The 19,630-nt window shown below is 43.6% G+C and overlaps 1 protein-coding gene across 1 annotated transcript in view; it reads left to right on the forward strand.

The window, feature by feature from the left end:
* PDXK (pyridoxal kinase) overlaps positions 1-3,589 on the forward strand; it is a 39,449-nt gene extending 35,860 nt beyond the window's left edge. The window contains exons 10-11 of the mRNA XM_057378907.1: positions 62-128; positions 842-3,589. Of these exons, the coding sequence (XP_057234890.1) occupies positions 62-128; positions 842-954 (180 nt within the window). The 3' untranslated portion in view covers positions 955-3,589. The remainder of the gene's footprint in view (positions 1-61; positions 129-841) is intronic.
* The last annotated feature ends 16,041 nt before the right edge of the window (positions 3,590-19,630 follow it).

The raw sequence follows: 19,630 nt of genomic DNA on the forward strand, positions 1-19,630 counted from the left end.
AGTAATATTAAGCTCAGCAGCTGAAGTTTTACCAAAACCTGAATATGTTGTGTTGATGCAGGTGGCATGTGAAAAGACTGTGTCAGCCATGCAGCATGTTCTGCAAAGGACCATCAAGTGTGCAAAAGGTAAATTCATCCAGACCTTGTTCCCGTGTTCTGCCTGGGTTTSCATCAGAAAAAACATTCAAAGACCTTTCTGGGTTTCCTGACTAAAGGCAGCCCCTCAGTGCAGAAGCAGGCAGAGAATTTACAGAATGAGAGCTTGGTAGTTTTGTCTGCGTGTTCCTACGTTGTCCTCCAAGCCCGTTTGTGACAAAGCTGACTGCAGATGTCACTGTTTAGCTTGCAGTGGATGACAGCCCTGCTGACTGTGCCTGACTCAGCTCTGCAAACCCGGCAGAACTTGAGGAAATGCTGAGTTTGATGTACCAGAGAGCTTCAGTGTAGTTCAGTCTCTGTTCCTCTGAGTGTGTGTTTAGCACTGAGAGGGGTTTATCAACTAATAATAGTTTCTTTGCTGTGTTGGCCACGTGAGGAGCAATTCTTTTAGCTTCTCTCCCCTTTGTCTTTCAGTTCTTAAGGRAATCTGTGAGTTCTCTGAGCATGTMTCTTTGATTTCCTGCTTAACAGCAGAGGCTTGTTTCTTTCCTGGAGAGAGGTGTGGAACAGTGGTGATAAGAAATCACAGTGCTGACCTGGATTTTCCACCTTTATCAGGGAGCAGTAAGGGAGGTTGGGGAAGGGAGGAAGGTGGAGAAAATCGTGGGGTAACAGAACAATGTAACTTGTTTGTTTTTCAAACTGCTGTTTTTAATGACATTCTGATGTCATCTTTTTAGTGCAAGCTGGAGAAGGAAACAAACCAAACTCAGCCCAGCTGGAACTGAGAATGGTCCAAAGCAAAAAGGACATAGAAAACCCAGAGATCATAGTGAAAGCCACCGTGTTATAAAGGCTCCGCGTCTCCAATAACGCACAATGTATCGATGTCCTCATTTCTTTCCTGTAAATTGTAATATTTGCCTTAGATCTGTGACAGAAACCTGACTTTCATGAAATAGTGCCCAGCATAGGCAGATATCCACTCTCAAACATATGTGCTGGCCTTGCTCAGTTTTAAAAACAGAACAGTTAGTGTGCATTGAAGCATATTCCCAGGTATCCCAATGTCTGTCAGATTCACTTAGTCTGTGTGATTACCCAGGGCAAGAGAGCAATGTTCCTGCCTTGCCAAAGACTGTAGATGTGAATTTGTTAATGGAATGCTTGACTGACTGGAAAATGTATTTCAAGATGGCATCTAGTGCCAATGGAGCTGGCTCCATGCTCCCTTTTCCTGGAGGTACCTGGTTACCTACTCTGGTACTCAGTATCTCGGCTGCTATGAAACTAAGCAGGGTTAAAGCTACACACACTTGTGTGTAGGAGTACTTTGAAGATGTTTGGCTTGTTCAGTACTCTGAAGTGCCCTTGAGGTGTCATTCATGTTACTGATCTCTGCTCCTGTTTCCTGTCCATGAACAGCTGCACAGTTTTGGTTGTTGCAGGTTCTGGCTGCTTATTTCTCATGTCTGTGGGTGCCCACATGATTTTCCTCCCAGAAACATCTTCATTARTAAGATCATGCCTTTATTCAGTAGCACTGGTTGGAAGTGTGTAGTTCTACCTCTGAGGCCCGGTTTGATTCTCTGTTTTTTTAACAAAGGACAAAAGAGAAAGCAGCTCTTCCCATGAAAGTTGTCTGCCTTGGTTTGTTCACCGTGGGTCGATGTACCTACAAACTGCATGGGCATTTCCACTTAACTTTAGTGARCACTGTTGGCAGGCTTAGCAGTAAAGCAATGTAGGAGAAGTAGCATTTTTGGTTTAGTAGGCTCTGGTAAGTTACACATGTTTACCAAATGCATTGAAACAGAAAATTAACTTGTTCATAATGTCTCTGCAAGCAATGCCAATTAGAGATTGCAGAAAAGCATTATTATTCAKGCATCTTGATTTCAAAATTCTGCTTGGTAAGGCTTCAAAATGGGATTCTTAATAATTTTAGTGTCCTGTGCATCACAGCCACATACTAAATCAGCAGGGCAGGTCAGCTGACAGGTATTGAGCACTCACACTTGTGTAGGGTTTCTGTATGGGATCCATGTTCATGCTTGTCCCAAGATGAAGTCTAGTGATGTTAAATCCAAATTGAGTTGATGAGCGTTACTTGTCTCAGGCTGCATAAGGGGATTGAAACTGCATTTCTAATTGATTTCCTCTCATGCATTTGGCATCAAAAGTGAAAAAAAAAACATGTTACTTGAGAATTGTAAGGAAAAAAAAAAAACAGCAGGAATTTATCTACAAAATGTGACTCTACTGCCACAGTTTTTAGTAACCACTGTCATGAATAACTTTTTAGCAATAATAATTCTGGTGTTGTGAGCAGTTGCTAAACTTAGCAGTCAGTAAGAGMGATAAGAGCTCACGGATGATAACCCAACCTGTAAAAAGACACGAACTACCTTGACAGTGTGTACAAGTATCTGATGAGAAGCAGTGAAGAAGGAACCAGGCTTTTCTCAGTGGTGCCCAGGAAGGGGTAAGTAGTCAATGGCACAAATTGAAATACAGGAAAATCCATTTAAACATTAAAAAAATGTAATTCACTGTGAGAGGGATCAGACACTGGCACAGGTTGCCCAGAGAGGTTGTGGAGTCTCAAATGCTGACTGAACATGGCCCTGAGTAACCTGCTGTACTTGGCCCTGCTTGCTCAGGGGGGTGGATCAGAGGATCTCCAGGGGTCCCTTCCACCCTCAGCCATTCCTTGATTCTCTGAGTACATTGAACTGCCTTTCTTTGAAGCGCTGGATTYTTAAATTGATGCAAATATTTGTTCTCTCTGCAACACAAACTTCAAGATGGGCTGTAAAATACATTAATATTTTGCCTCCTTTTTAGATAAGCTGCTGTTTGCTTAGGCAGCTGTGCCAGGAAGACAATTACCTCTTTTGAGATAAYTGCTTTCTGCAAAGAAATTTAAATACCGTAGCTGGTGAAGCATTTCAGCAGTTGAACACTCAAAGGGTTTTAACTGTTTCTAACATTGATTAAGCAAGTGCTGCATGYCATATTCCAAACATAACTATTGAGYTTATTAATCTTTTAAAATTAGACTATTTCATGTGGAAGTGTATAATCCCTGCRGACCTCTTAGGAAGAAGGGATCAACATCCTGAACTTCACTGCCTGTGCAGACAATGGCCAAAACCCTTTTATTAGCTGTGAGACAGCACAATTTTGTTTTGCTGTTAGAATAGACAGACGTGACAAGAGAATTGAGAAAAAGGGAGGGCTGTCTTCTCTGAAATAAAGAAGCTTGGAATTTAGAAAACTTGGAGCTACCTTGCAAACAAGGTTTTAATTGTGAACCATAATGAGCCATGATCTTGACATAAAAGACAAAGTGAYATGTTTGTTGGAGCAGTTTATACCTGTCAGGTGTCATCTTTTCCACTTCTTCAAAGAGCGGATCAGTTCAGTAATTCATACCTTGCTTAGAATCTGTGACATATCCATGTTAAAAAAAAAAAAAAAAAGAATATTCATACTAATGTGCCCAATTTGCAAAAGTTCCTGTTTCACARTAGCTGGATCCTGTAGCAGTGGGCTGCTGGCTTCATCTGATTGAGTCCCAGAGGGTTGCTCATGTGGTACCTGTTCTAAACTCCCACTGACCTGATCTAAATTAGGTCAGGTTTATGTCTTCAGTGAAGAATTGGGCTTAACATCTCTTGCCAGGAACAAACATCCAGAAATTACCTGTAAAAACATTCTGTAGCTAACATTTTGTAGCCACAGCAGGCTTAACAGGCATTTTTGAATGTCAAGGTACACATTTTTATTTGTCTTAGAGTTACACAAACTCATGTGGAGAACAAAATTCAAGACTCAGCACAGTCCTGTCAAATCTTTCACCCCCTYCTCTCCTGCATATAATATCTGTATCTTTCTGAGTTCTGCTGCCTGTCTGGTGCAGCTGGAAGGTGTCTMAGTGTCAGACAGTGCCCACTGTTTGTTTAGGGGCTTGGAGGAGGCTGACCAAGCATTGTCTGATTCACTTGCAAACAGTTAGTTTAAAGGTTAATCTAAACTAGCTTAGATCCTAATTGATTACAGGAGAGCAAGCACTTTAKCCCAGAGAGTGGAGTCTGTAATAATGGATAATCTTCCATGGCCGTCCTGAAAGCGTGCAAGGTGTCACCCAGCAGTGCAGCACTCAGCAACTGGGGACAGGTGGCTTCACTGCCACATGTGTCAGCTCAGAGGCACACGAGGCTTCTCCACGTGGAAGCATGGGAGAGGTGAATGCTTTGTGTTTGTATCCACTCGACTTCCCTAACATTCTTTCTTCGTTCTGGAATTAATTTGTGTTGGATCCCTTTTTCCCGGAGTGGTTTGCAGTGCCCATGGTCACTGCTCAAGCCCACCCTGTTTGCAGAGCCACCTGTGCAGGAGAGACCAAAAGTTGTTTACAAACCATCTACTCTGGGCCTGGATTAGTCTCTACACTCTGAGAATTGAGATGTGCATAAAGACACTGTGCTAAAATCCATGCTATTCACACTCAGTAAAAACACTTCAGAAATCTGCAGTATGAATTGTTAATGTTTGTGTGCTGRTTTTTATCTCAAGTGGGGAGAAATCTATAATCCATGTATTATACAAAAGAATCGGAGGACCAAGATTTCCAGCTACTCATACTGCCTTTTGAGTATCTTAACTGTGTCTTGATTGGATGGTGTTCATTTGTTGTCTGAGACTGTTAYGGTGATTGTATTGATTAATTTTATTTTAAAATATGTGGCAAGGAAGATTGTAATAAAAGCATCTACGTTTATTATACTGTGCACAYACAAATTGTTAGATCCTATTTTTAAATATGTTAATAATTTCAGAATTAAACAGCACAAGAATGGTTTGATAGTCTTKCTGAATAAAGTGGATGTAATTAAATGTTTCCTTAGTTATGTCCTAGGATAGAGAAAGTTTCTTGGAAGGGAGCACATTTGTGCCCTGTAATCATCTTAGTGTAAGATGGATGTGGAAGTGAGTAACTTCCTTGTTGGTTTAATTTTTTTTCTTTTTAAGAAGTTTAATGGGAAGAAAATTTCTGGCATTCTGCACCACTCCCTTTTATTCCTCTTGTATGTGTTCTTGTATGTGCACAACTCCTCATTGTGTTGTGCTCTTTTTTCCTGCAGACAAGGTGAGAAGAGGGGCATGGAATAAGAACCATAATTCGTTTTGAGATCTCTTTCTTGTGCAGTATTTAACTGCACTTCCTTTCACTGATTTTTTACCTCACTGTGTAGGGTTGAGCACACAGGACTGTAGACTGGGAAACAATTGTTCTTCATACCAGAGCTTCTGTCAGCACTCAGCAGTGTTGGTTTGCAGGAGGAGCAGCAGGGATCCAGGTTCAGGACAGCAGAAAGTGCTGTGTCATTATCCTTGTGTCACTGCACAAGTTTGAATTTTTGGTTTATATTTTTACTAAAGAAAACCACCTCTCCTGARTAAAGGTCCTTGCCCAGTTAAAGAGTACTTTTTAAAAGCTGAGACATGTTACAAATTTTGGTCACTCTGGTACTAAAATACTTCTTCATGAAGGGAAACACAGCCCCTTCTTTTACATCCCCTTGCAGCCGTACTGGCTTACTGACTATAGTCATTCCACTCCTGTTAGAATCCCAGGATTAGATATCCAGAGAGCTGTTCTTCCTGAAAGCACACATTCTTCATGTTCCTGGTAAGTGAGAGCCTGCTGAGCAGTTCTGTAGCTTTCTAAAACATGTCCATTAAAGACATTTCATCAACCATGGAAACGAAGCTTCGAGATGCTCAATCACAGMCCAGAAATAGCTCTTTCAAATGAATAAAAACTCTCTTGAAAGTGCATTATTTTCACTAAATGAGTTTATACATGCATGCAGGAGCAGAGTTCAGGTAAATCCATGAGGTTCAATCAGYCACTGGAGGAATGTGCCCTGAGCAAAGGGCTGCTGCTTCAGGAGAGACCCAGCTCCTTCTCACCATTTCCCCAAAGGGAGGAATGTGGTGGCATTCAACAACCAAGGGAAACTCCCATCTGCTTCACCAGGAAACCAGTGCCAGGTGACAGCCCCAGTGCCACCAGTTTGGTGCTTYCAGTGCTCTGGCAGCAGTGGAGCTCGAGGCAGATGGGGTGCTCCTGGATGTGCACGAATTCCTGACTCAGTGCCTCCACAGTGCAAATAAACCCCCAATTTGCAGAGCAGTGAATRAGGCAGCACATTATTCAGAGAGAGAAAACCAGCAATATGAGAAGGCTGTGCCATATGTTACCACTGAAATCACACTTACCTATTGCCCTTGTGGTCGCATTGCTGTTTAGAAAAAAAATCTGTGTGTAGAGGAGTGTAATTTATGTACTCTGTGTGTGTGTGCGTGTATGTTGAAGCTTTATTTGCAATGTGGTAGGGGAGGGAAACAGAATTTGGGGGGCTGGCTGAGCAGGCCTTCAGGATGTGAGCAGAAGGTCTTAAAGAATTATATTTTTATAGATTGTTTTGAAGCTTTGGGTCCCAGCCACACAGCCTTTTCTTCCAGAGAAGTGAAACAGTTTGGAAAGAGTCAGGTGGCTGTAATACAGTAGGGATAGTACAACCCCACCAGCCCTGGACAAACTRAATAACTTAATAAAAGATGCCTTTTTAAGTAATATTTTTTTAGTGCTGAATTGTTAAACAAAGAAATATTTATGAGCAAACTTTCTATGTCCTWAAAGTTTGTGTGGTGCTTTGTAATGACTAGGTGGACCTGTTACATGTTTACACATCTTAATGATTGTCCTTGAGGCGTGTGTAGTAATTCAATGACTTCTRTGCCAGAAAAACAATGAAATTCTGTGTAATAGCAAATTATTTAATTTCTGATGAAACTTTTAGGCTTTTTTAGTGTTTGTGTATTTTTTCTGGTYGGCCATTACAAGTTGTATCCTTCCTGCAGTAAGGCTTGTATGCTTGATTGTAGAGAGAGGCAATAGGATGGTAGATAACCATTGTTTAAAAAGAAAACCCTAAATATTGCTACCTTATCCATTTTAAAATCAGGTAAGGTTTAAGRCACAAGCCTGAAATTTTGCATTGGAATCAAGTTTCAAATACATTTAGGGTAGGCTAAAAACTGGGGATGGGTTTGTTTATTTAATTAAATAAGGCTGGGAGGTCTTAAAAGTTCTCAAAAGCAGCATATACATGGACAAGGCAAGAGACTGGAGCAAAACTGGTTTGTTCCCACTGTATAGACCTGACCAAGCTATTTCATAGCTTGTGCTAAAAGTCTGCACAGATGGGAGTAGACTAAATGGGAAAAGTAAAGATTTTTTTCCTTGTAGTTTGTCAACTGTTAAGCGTGTGAAGAATTTTAGTTGTGTGCCCTGAATTCAAATTCATAAATACCTTCCAGGAGAGTTGAATTACTGATAAAATCCCATTCAGCCAAAAGGCAAAGCTGTTCACAACCAGGGTTCAAAACCAGAGCAGGATTTTTTTCATCTTCCTAAGCAYTCTGAGCCTTTGTTTCTTATGGCTGGGAGACCGGGGCTCAAGCACAACTGTCCAGATACATCAGTTTTTTTGGTTGAACTTTGGGGCCTCTGAAAAGCACAAGGGTCTGCAGCATAAAAGGAGGTTTTGGAGTATGCCCCTATGGTAACTGTTGCTCCCCAGCACAACAGTTGGTGATCTGGCAAAAATGGCAAAACTGAGCATCACTTATRTCCCTTTTAATAAATGTGGCAGCATCCTGACCACTCTTGTGAATAAATCTCCATTGCAAAAAGTAGAGGAAAATTTATCACGAGTTTTTCTCCCGAGAGTTCCCAATTTCTGGATGTGTTAAAAGAGAAGCACTTCTGCTTTGCTAAGTTAGCAGGAGAAATGTCCCTGGGATGAATAATGTATGTCTGAGGAGGGAGCTGTGGCAGGGACAGMAATGCTGGGGTTTGCTGTGCTGGGCTTCTCCCCTGGGAATCTGTGGGTGCGGTGTCCCCGTGCTTTGCCACATCTTCCCTTGGGGGAAATTGGAGGAGTTGCTCTGAGCACGTGGAAGCTGAGATTCGTGTGGAGTTGTTGGGTTTGTTTTGCAGGGCTGTACCAAAGCTGGGGCGCAGCACAACCCTGAGTACCCAAAAGCCCATGATGTACATCCCCCTGCTTTCCTGGCCTCTGTGTAATTCCCTCGGACGACTTCTGTCAGCCATGGAGTACCAAGAGACTCTCTAAATGCATTTTTCAGTTGATTCAGGCTTAGCTTTTTTTTTTTTTTTTTTTTTTTTTTTTTTTTTTTTTTTTTTTTTTTAAAGAAAGGCAGAGAATTATCAACTGCTGTGATAGATCCAATTCATTCAGCTCAGCTCTACCATAAAACTGTGCCCTGACCTTCCTCTCCCATCACCTCTGCTGGCCCTGGGATTTGCCAGTCCCCATAAACAGGGATGTGAAGGAGCTAAAATCAGTGGGGAATTTATCCAGTCAAAAACCCCTGAAGTTTTCATCTCCTTCAGCTCCCTTAACCTCACCCTGGGAACAGAAAAATGCCTGTGCTGCTGCCAGGGAGGGTCTGGGGCAATGCAGCTGCTCAAAATGAAGGAGAGTGGAGTTGCCTCTTTCCCTGGCGGTGAGATGCTGGGTGAGCAGGACCTAATTGCAAAGCTGCACTGTTAATGGTGAAAAAAAAAAATTAAAATAAAATAAATAAAAAAATTTTGTGAGTGAAATATTTGAAAGAAGAGCTGGATTCAGTAATCAGTTTGGTGTTCTCAATCCATCCCATCCCCTGTGTCGCCAAAACATCATAATAACTAAAAATCTTGGCGTTGCTGTTCCTAATGATCTGTGTGATGCTCGTGCCCAGCAGAGTAGAAAATAGCATTGAATTTAAATTAAGCTCTAACTAGGGAATTTAATAGGAAGATCCAGGTGGAGAAAGTTTCAAGTTGGTTTTCACAGCACTTGCATGGTGTCAGAGTTGTCCAGATCTGTCACTTTTCCTTCCCACCCCCTTTAYAGAAGGAAGAAATTAATAAATAAATCAGTAAATAAATAAGGGCAGCTATCTGGGATTTTATGAGGCATTAGGATTCATTTCCATGGACAGATTTTCAAACCTTTCCACACCAGGGGTCTGCAGCTCAGAAGGGGTTTCCAGAAGATGCTTTGCCAAGGGGAGGTGTGACAGAGCCTGTCACATCTGCCTGGAGCGCRGTTCTGGGGACAGAGCTGTGACAGATGGCCCTGGGATGCCACCTGCAGGCACTCCTGGCCTGTTTTTGGTGCAGCACAGGGATTCATGTGCCTGATAYGAGCTGGATGTGAATAATGCCTTGCTAGGAGGAAACTCGAGCTTGTTGCTGGAGCTGCAGTGATGGGAGGAAACCCTGGAGAATTCAGCCCCATTCAATGATCCTGCCATTAGTGCAATGTATCCCTTTCAGTGTCATTATTTTTTCTGGAAGATGGGAGGATGGCAGCCCATACACAGTTTTAACATTTTTTATCTGAATGTGAAAAACGTATTAAGATTGTTAGAAATGGAGGGGAGGGATAGCTATGAATTTGCCTAGGACATGAGTAGAGGAGAAAATTTATGAGATTTAATTCAGAAATAATTCAGTATTGACCAAACGAGTGCCATGTCTGCAATGGGCAGTAGCACCTGGAAGAGGCCAATATTTAGGGTTTTTGCCCAAAGCACATTTAACTCTGCTCTACTGTTTAGTGAAAACGCCCAGTGCAGATGCCACCAGAGCCTCATCTCGTGGAGTAATGCTGTAATAAAGAATGTGGTTTCCTTGTGCAAGTCTTGATCTCTTCTTATGAGAATAACACACAACTCAGTATTTTCATGGTGTATAAGTGAAATGTAATTTTTTTTTCAATAAAATACATTTCCTTTCCTAAACATGGGTCTCTGTTTTTTTCCCTTGGTGATGTTTCCCTTTCAGCTCTGATCGAGCTTTGGCCTTTTGTGCCTTCTCCCTCCCCACACATGTGAACCACAGCTCTGTGCTCTTCCTGTGAAGCCTGACCTCACTTGCAGAGATCACAGAATTTCTTTTTCCCCTTGAGCTCTGTCAGGAGTTCCCTGTTCAGCCAAGCTGGCCTTCTGCTCCAAGTGCTTGACTCAAACCAYAGTGGAATCCTCTKCTCCAGTGGCTCTAAAAGGTGATTYYTAAAGCCTGACCTATGCTTGTGGACTCCCTAAACCTTCAAAAGCAGATTCTGAGTCTMTTAAAACTGTCCCTGCATAGCCTAAAGTTTGCTCTCCTGCAGTCCGGGGTAGCAACCCTGCTCTCCCTTTTTCTCATCACACTGAAAATTTCATTCTCTGCCATTTCATAAGGAAATGGGAGGTAATAARATGCTGTGGCCAAGGCTGCCATGTCCCACCACATCCCACGAAAGTCCTCTGCTATCCACAAAGAGCAAGTCTGGGAGGGCACCTTTCCAAATTGTCTCACTGTTTTGATGAGTTATCTCCTACAAACTTCAGGGATTTCCAAGGGYTGCTCATCTCAGCAGTGGGATGTTCCCAGCTGATGTCTGGGAAGTGGAAATCACCCACAAGGATGAAGGCTACCAGTCCAGAAATTTCTCCCAAGTGCCTGTAGARTAATTCCCTGGTGCTGGGCCATCAACAGCAGACTCCACTGTGAATTTCCTCTTTTCCATCCCCCCTGTCCTCAGTCCAAGGCTCTGAACCACATCATCACTATCTGTGATGWACAATCCTACATCACCTTCCTCTCCTGAGCCTGTACCCTCCATCTCAGCTCCCCAAATGTGGAACTCCTTCCAAGTCTCACCAAAACCAGTGAAATTGGAGCTCTGGGAGCTGCCCAACGCTTCCACTTCATCCTGTTTGYTTCTCCTCCTTCTCAAACAGACAGGACACCTGGGGAAGGGTCTGAAAAGATCTGAATATTTTAGGGGAAAGTGCTGAAGCTGCTACTTCTTCACAGCCCTGTGAGAATGGACAGTTAAACCTCTTTAACAACGGCCACCAAAGGTATTGGCGAGAAGCAGGTTTAAATATGAATTTATGAAATGCAGGTTTTAATACAAATTTATGAAAGTGCAAATTTTAATAGAGTTCAGTGGCAAAGCTGAGTCTATTATTTAGGACATGGATGAAGCATACAGAAGAAAATCAGATTAGAATCAGTTTAGGATAATTTACACCGAGGCCAGAGATGCAAAAGGGTAAGGGGGCAAAGGATATGGATACAAAAAGATAAGGGTGCAAGRGGGTTTAGCAGCTCTTAATCATTGATTAATTTAGCATTTATAAAGTGGCTCAATAGGATTAGCTGCAATTATAACAGTGGTTTAATTATAGATTCATGATAACATTGACACCACAATCAATTCCCATGGATGCACACAGGCAAGAGATGCAAACATCTGTGTTTGTATAGAGATGAGAGCAGAGCTTTGTTCAGCTCCATCCATCCATGTGGGATGCTCAGGGCTCCATCCAGTCTGGAAGTGTTCAAGGCCAGGCTGGAAGTGGCTCTGAGCAACCTGATCTAGTGAAAGGTGTCCCTCTAGTCAGAGGTTGGTTGGAATAAGATGATATTTGAGGTCCCTTCCAACCCAAACCACTCTATGATTCAATGACATCTATCAGTATTTATCTATATCTGTATTTATCTACACACTCCAGGGGATCTGTGATGCAAGACACATGGCACTYATGTGTCCAAAAAACCCAATATCTCCTGGAAAAAGGAGTGGCACAGGAGGTCGCTGGGGCAAGTCAGATCTGCCCCTGAGTCAGCTGTGAGAGCTGAGAATCAGGAATTCGGTAAAAAAACATTGCTCTTGCCATCCCCCTTGGGGGTTTGAATGCTCGTGTGGTGGCACAGGGATCAGAGAGCCAGGGGGAAGAGAAAGAAAAGGGGAAAARGCTTAGGAGGTGGGTRWGGCTCCAGGGAGGATTTYTGGAGGTAACTCAGGTCCTGAACAGCGAGTTTACCTGCTGCAGAAAGGCCTTGGAGCTCTGTGTGTTCCAGGAGCGGTGCTGCAGAGGAGTTGGAATCCCCACATTCCTGTCCCAGCCCAGCCCTCTCCACGGTTATCCCCTGGTGGATTTTTTCCCCCCTGTTTCCCTCTGATTGAGAAGTGTAGTTGCAAACACAACAGAAGATCATTGCAGCCACACATCCAAGAGGAATTTTAAGGAAATAATGGAAATAATAAAAGCTACTACCACCTCCCTGTCTCCTCACCCCCCTTTAATCCCAAAAACTAAYTTGACTAACAAGCATAAAAAATGAACAGAAGGGTAATACGCAGCCCTGGCAGCCTTTTGATTGGAGCTGAATTATGAGTCAGGTCCCACAGACRGCTTCAGGAGGGCTGGAGAGCCAGGGAATTATTCATAACGCTCATTAGCTGGGACAGAGGTAATTAAATCTGCTGCCAGCAATGCCTGAGCTGCAGAGAAACCAGCGAGGAATTTAACACCCCCCTTCAGTGGAACCAGCACCCAGATTTCACAGCCAGGTCCCAGGTGCTGCAGGGGATGATGCAGCTTCAACACATTCAGGTGCCTCCCACAGCTGGGTTTGGGCTGTGCTGTTGACCAACAAAGGTGTTTGAGTGCAAAAAACAACTTTACTAGTGCTGGTAAAGGCTGAGCTTTGTGTTTAATATTTAAACACTAAATAAATCACTAAATCACTACTACAGAAAAATGAGTGCCCTTGTCACTGAAAGCAAGCACACGCTGTTAGAGGTCACCTGTGTTACTCCCTGGAGCTGTGAATAATTGTTCAGTAGTATAAAGGTTTTTTTTACCCCTGTGGCACAATTCAGGTCTTTGCAGCAAACAGTTTAGCAGCCCTGGCTGCAACAGAGATTCCTTGGGTCAGGTGAGAGGGGCAGGGAGAGCTGAGGTTTTCAGTGTGTGGTGAATTTTCCAAGTGCTCTGCTGGTTAAATGCACACGATCCAAAGCAGCTGAGGAGGTGGWTCCAGTGCAGGGAACCCCACTGACCCTGTGCCTCTGCTTTCATGGTGAGCTGTTTCAAGRAGCTGATCCTGCTGGAAACCACAACAAGACAAAAATGGGATTGCTTTTCACCTGGATCATTGTTTGGATCCACCAAGAGCAGGGCAGGGGCAAAGGGCTGGAAGGAAGGCACTGATATTTAAGAAATTGCTTGGAAGCTTGTGAAGACAGAGATAAATGAGGTCAAGGGGGTTGTTCCTGCCTCTCCCTTGGGACCAGGGGCATGATGATTTTGGAATGATTCTGGAGGAGGGAGGTGGCTCCTCCCCAGGCCCTGCCTTTGGGGATTATTGTCAGAACCTGGGTGGAGCTGATTTACCCCACCACCCTCCACAGGGACTGTTTTACTGCCTGTTAAACGGCTTCCTGCGGAGCAGAGGAAGGCATCAAATAATCATGATGCAATGGCTGGGAAATAGTGCAGCTGCTGATTTATTAGAGAAGTAGGAAATGTTTGACTTCACCTCTGCCGTGCTGAATGCTCTGATGGGGGTCAAACCTGGGCTAAGCAGCCCTGCAAAGCACCCTGGCAGGTGAATGGATTCTTTCTTTTGGTCCCAGTGCTCCAGGGAGAGCTGAGGGAACTTCTCCCTCTCTATTTCCYCCTTTTCAGAGACGCCCAGGAACCTCCCAAACACTGAACTGCTCAGCTCTTTMCCTCTCCAARGTAGAGGGCTGGGGATAACCCCAAGAAAAACCMTTGGAAACCCAGAATTGTTCAAGGTGCGTGGGAAAAACCTCTTAAAACAAGAGCCTGGTGCCCTGGGAATGTGCAGGAAGATCTTCACAGTGTTAACTGGACAAAAACACAATGGAGGAAAAAAAAAAAAAGGCAGTTTTAAATGGAAATCAAAGAAGTCTGAGTTTTGTTTCCAAATGGTCAAGAGAAAATCACCTTTATTGTGGTGTGTTTAACAGCTGTGGAAAATGTCACAGAGGAGTTAGTTTGCATTTTCCTGGTCTCTCATGGGTGTGCTGTATCTGTACCTGGGCTCAGAGCTGCCCCTGCTCCCTCCAGGCTGGGCAGCTCTCCCAAAGCCAAGCAGGACAGGGGAGGTTTTATCTTCTTGCTATGAATTGTGTGTCCAGGCCATCCCCACTGCCCCTTCTCCCTTCCTCCCAAAGTCTCTCACACAAACACTTGGGACTGAAGATGCTGCATTTTCCAGCTCAGCGTGAATGGCTCTTCCCAGCCATAAAAGGAAACTGTCCCAGCTGATGGAGGAAATTGCCCCRGACTATACAAAATTAATCTAAAAATGGCCAATTATCACTGTAGAGATGCAGAAWCAGGACAAATCAGCATAAAGCAAAAGGCTCCCCCCCCTTTTGAGAAAGCTCCCCTGAGCCTTTCTGTCAAATGTGACCTTGCTGGGTAAAGCCTGCACAAAATTGTCCAAAGCTTTGGCCCCCATGGGAAATCCCAATGGTGGGAAACATCACCTGGAAGGTGCTGCTGTGGCAATCTGGGATGCACAGCTCTCCCTGGGGTGCTGTGTGGTCAGAATTTCAGGTGGTGCTTCAGCAATCAATGKGCCTTACCCTAAAGTGCTGACTTTGGGGACACAGGACTGCCTTGGGGCTGCAGTGTGGGATCAGGGTTCTGGGGAGGAGGAGAGCAGCTCTTGGAAAGCCCTTTTGTCCTTTTTGCATCCCTGAGTGACATTTTTAATCAGCTGCCACAYTGACTGTGGGGGCTTGTAGAAGGCTGAGAGAAGAGATCTGCAAAGTGGTTCCTGTTCTAAAATCAATCCAAAAAATTAACTCATGACACCAGTGATTATAAACCTATTCTGACCTTGATTTTTTTATTAAATTACAGGTATTTTCTTAATCTTTTTTTCTTGAAGGCTCTTGCCCCACCTCAGGTCTGTGGGGTCAGCCTGGGGAAATCTTTTTTAAGTCCTGGGGAGGGAAGATAAAGCAGCCAGAAGCCATCCCAATGCACATCCTGCTGCCAGTGCCTGTGTGGGCACATGGGAGCTCCTTCACAGCCTCTCATTGTTATTTGATCATGAAATCACCCAGACCTTGGGTTTGCTGAAAGTTACCCTGACAAACTTCAACAAACAAAGCCAAAGGGAGTTGGGGATGGGATATCTGGGATCTTAAATTCATGACCCTTCAAGAATGTTGGAGTAAGMAGAAGATACAGAGGAGATAAAGGCCTGGAAAGCTGGAAACTCCCTGTCTGAGAGAAAGGTGATCAAAGGACTAAAGAATGTGGGCAGATTAGAATGAAGAGAGAGATCAGGACACCTCTTGGAGTCCTCCAATCATCAAGTTTTCCATATCAGAGGATGATCATCAAAAGCTGGCAACAAGACCTGGGATGAAATTCCTGACTCCTCAGGGCTCCACCCTCATCCATTGAGAAATACCAAATACCATTTGAAGTATTTCACTGAACTCAAGGGGAATTTTAACACATGTATCTTTATATATTTAATCCTTCATACATCTATTTCTTTTTTATTTTCTGTGTGTGTGCATGTGTTAATTGATTTAAATCCCTATAGCTAGAATAGTATAAACATTGGAATCTCAGATCTATAATGAAATCATTGTTATAACTGTAGTAAATCCTATTGAYTCACCCCATAAATGTTTAGTCRATGATTAAGTGCTGCTAAATCCTTTAGATAKAAATGTTGATGAAGTCTGAGACTGATATTGGACTGAGCTCACCTTTATCAGGGGTGCAGAAAGCACGAGGGTCCTCTCTGATCAGTGGGAGGGCTGCCCTTAACCTTTTACATCTTCAGCCTTTGTGTAAATMATTCTAAATCGATTTTAACTCCATTTTCCTTTGTGTGCTTCATCAGTGTAGTAACAGAGTGAACCTTGCCACGGAATTTCATTCAGTCCCACTCTCACAAATTCATATTTAACCTACTTTTGCTAACACCTTTGATGATGAAACTTTGAGAGACTTGGAACCACTAATGAATAACGAATTGGCAGAGTGGGCAGGATGGCAGGGGTTGTCCCTGATTCCTTACAAGAGCATGGAAGGAGCCCAAGTCCTGAACCCTCAGGAGCGTGGGCTTGTGATGGAATGACTGGAAAGCTGTGGAAGAACACCTAAAGATGGCCAGGGACCCCACAAAGGAGGGAAATGGAATTATCTGTAAAATGTTAGGCAGCCACTTGCCAGTTCATGAAGAATAATAAAAGGAAACAGGAGGTAAAGGAAGAAAAAGAAAGCGGCTGAGCTAGCACTGTCTTTGAAAACTGGGCAGCTGCAGAAGCAGTTACAGGAATAAAAGGAGAAAAACCAAAAGTTGGAAGAAAAACTTCGGGTGATACGGCCTCCCAACCCGCCCCCACCTCCCACCAGACATTGCACAGATCAGAGAAACTGCATCCCCTGAGGAATGGGATGGAAACATACAGGGTGACCCTGACAATATTAAAATGGGGCAAGACTGAATATGAAGCCAAAGTCACCATAAAAACAGAAGAAACTCCTGGACCTTGGGGTGGAGTGGGGGATCATATCCAAAATAAACACTGAATTAAATCCTGTAACGTGCAGGGTGACTTTCTGGGCTGGTGGAAGAGAGAAACTGGAGAGAAGAGAGCTTCTGCCAGTGCACAGGAGATCCTTGAGTGAGCTCTCCTGCTGTATCCAGGCCATTCCCTCTCCATGTTCCCATTTTGGCAAATGTGGATCGTGATGTGCTAACGGCATTAATTAACAGAGCCCCGATTAACTCAAATCTCTACTCAGGGGTCTCTGTTTGTTTGTGCCTCATCCTCTGTGGGATGTTTGGCAGCAAAAAAACTCCAATTGTTCAGCACAGCACAGCCTTTCCCTCATTCATGGAATTCCCTGGGTTTGTTCCCTTCTCCAGTAATTACCCACCATGAAATAAAAACATCCCAGAGGGGTCCCAACAACATCAGACACTGTCATAGAAATAGGAAAAAAAAAATTGCAAGTCGTGTTCCCTGCTTTTTTCTTTTGTCTATTAATAGAGAGCAGCATTAATGCTGTTCTTTGTAATGTTGATATATTCTGAATTTAAATCAGATTTTTTGTATTCCTGCTCTCCCATGGCCACCCTCCAGCWTTACCAGGCCAAGTATTTTTGGGCAGGGATGAAACCCTGTTGCCAAACAAGTGCCCTGATATTTATTGCAGCTTCTCCAGCCTCAGAGGGGTCCCTGATTTCTCTCCTTGTGCTGCCACCTTTGCCTGGTGAGACGCATTTTTTGTCAGCCACTGGTAATTCCCATAAGGAGAATTCACATCTCATTCTCCTTGAGTCACCACCACCCAATTTACTGTAATTCTTTAATACTTTCCTGAAATTTCTTATWTGATCTTCTCCAAAGACTCCTCTCTGTGTCCCAGTACTCATCAATTTACTTCTAATTTGGGGATATTTATTTACCTTCCCTTTTCCCCTCCTTTGCATCCACAGTGAAAACAGAGAGAAGTAAAGGCTTTGTGATCTTCTGTATTTTTCTCCAGTTGTCATTGTGAGTTTAAAAATACCTGCAGAGCACAGAAATGGCGATTTCTAATTTAGTGGTAATTTGCTAAGAAAAAAAAAAAACAGAACCCTAGTAATTGGTGCTGTTAAATGTTAAATTTGTTATCTGTTTAATTACTGTTAGCTGGGTTTCTCGAGGACCTCATTAGCCAAACATCTGGCTTGAGATATGCAGTTCTCAATGTTTCAGATGCTTCCTGCAATTATCTAGCCATGAGTGAGAACTTATTAACATATCCCAATAATCAGGGCAAGGCAAGTGAATTCCTTGTGTTCTGTAAAGCCTGGATGGTGAATGTGTTATCTGGGTGAAGAGCAGTCCCTGCCTGCAGTGGGACAAACATTGCTGCTCCCTCACTCCTTGACAGAACAACCCAGGCAGGCTCCCAGCCTCTCCCAGGGTAACCCAGGATCTACCCTGCAGTGTRAGATCAGCTATTTCCACCAAATCTTTAAAAATCTGGGCATTTTATTCACCTTTCCCTCGGATCTCGAGCGCACGTGATAGATGAGTTTGATTTCTGGAGTCTGCACCAACTCTTTGTACCTGGAGAAGGTGGGCCAGCGCTGGGGAATGAAAGGACAGTTTTATTTCCTGCTTTTCCATCATTTCACCTGGTTCCCCTGCAGGGAAAAGGTCCTTTCTGTGCCCCATCCCTTGTTGTGCTGACACTGTGCCTGCAGTGGCAGATTTTCAGCTGAAAACAACAATTTCAGGGCTCTTATTTTGCATTGCAGTGGTCAGCCCGAGGGGTGGTGAGTGTTGTGAGCCCAAATGAGCCCTGGGAGGCTCCTGAGTGTTACTGACAGGCTCTGGAGCAAGAAATCCTTGGTAATTTGGGCAGGCACAGCCCAGCTGTCAGCGCTGGCTCACCCTGTGCTGCTGTGAGTGTTTGTGTGCTGCTCTCCCCACCTCATCCTCACCATTTCAGCTGCTAATTATCTCCTGCCACTCGTTATCTGCTAAATCCTGACACCTTTCTCACCTGTCTCTAGGAAGTGTGGCTTTGGGGGTTATACGAGAGACCATTTTGACACCCCAGGGACTATCTGACCCAAAATTAATTAAAAGTACTTCCAATTCTACCCCATTTTAGCAGATTTCCAATACACTTTAACAACYTACACCCTCTAATGATCATTTCACTTAAGATTTAATTTACTAGGGGAACTTCCTTCAGAATGCTAATATGGACAGAAGAGAGCAGCTTTTAATCAGGGCTGTTCATCAGGCAGCACGGGCCACTGCTCTGCCTCTTGGTGCRTGTGCTCATTAACAGGACAGAGCTTRGACCTTTTGTCTGAATTCAGATTGYTGTTGCAGACTGGATGGCTTCCTGACTTGGAATTCCAGCCCTGTTATCCAGGGTTTACYGGCCAAAATGGATTTGGTCCACTTGAAGGGATTAGTTAAGAAAAATGCTGAGGAATCTGAAGCTTTGTGTAGATTCTTTTTTGCTGAATATTTTTTTGAGGTTGGCATGTGTGAGTGTATGCACATGAAGATGTGAAAACGGGTTGAAAAAGGCTTTTGTGATCCAAAGGACAGGCTTCCTTGGAGGGGCAGGAATGCTGGTTAGGGGTATTTAATATGGTTAGCAGGAAAACTTGCTGATTTCTCCATCAAAGCAGGACTTTGTGTGGTTTTGTTAACAAATAAACCAGTATCAAAGTCACCTGATGCTGGCCTGCCTTTCTCCTCACACCTGAAATAAACTGAGAATCTCATCTGATCAGAAAGGACAGCAATGGAAAAAGAATGAAATGAAATGAAATGAAATGAAATGAAATGAAATGAAATGAAATGAAATGAAATGGAAAAAAAACTGGGGTGCTGGGTGCATCCAGCAGCCTGCTCCACTCAGTGCTGAGACCCCAAACCTTTCTCGTGGTGTCAGAAATGATGGAGAGGCGATGGCACACCCGCGTTTGGGAGGGGCTCTTCAGCCTGCTGAGGAAGGGTTCAGCTGGGGAAAGGCTGCCTTTCACAAAAAAATTATCTTTTCCAACCAAAGATTGCCTC

Source organism: Malurus melanocephalus, unplaced genomic scaffold, assembly GCF_030028575.1.
Source record: "Malurus melanocephalus ecotype Western Australia unplaced genomic scaffold, MMel_1.1 scaffold_379, whole genome shotgun sequence".
In the NCBI taxonomy this organism is placed as follows: Eukaryota; Metazoa; Chordata; class Aves; order Passeriformes; family Maluridae; genus Malurus; species Malurus melanocephalus.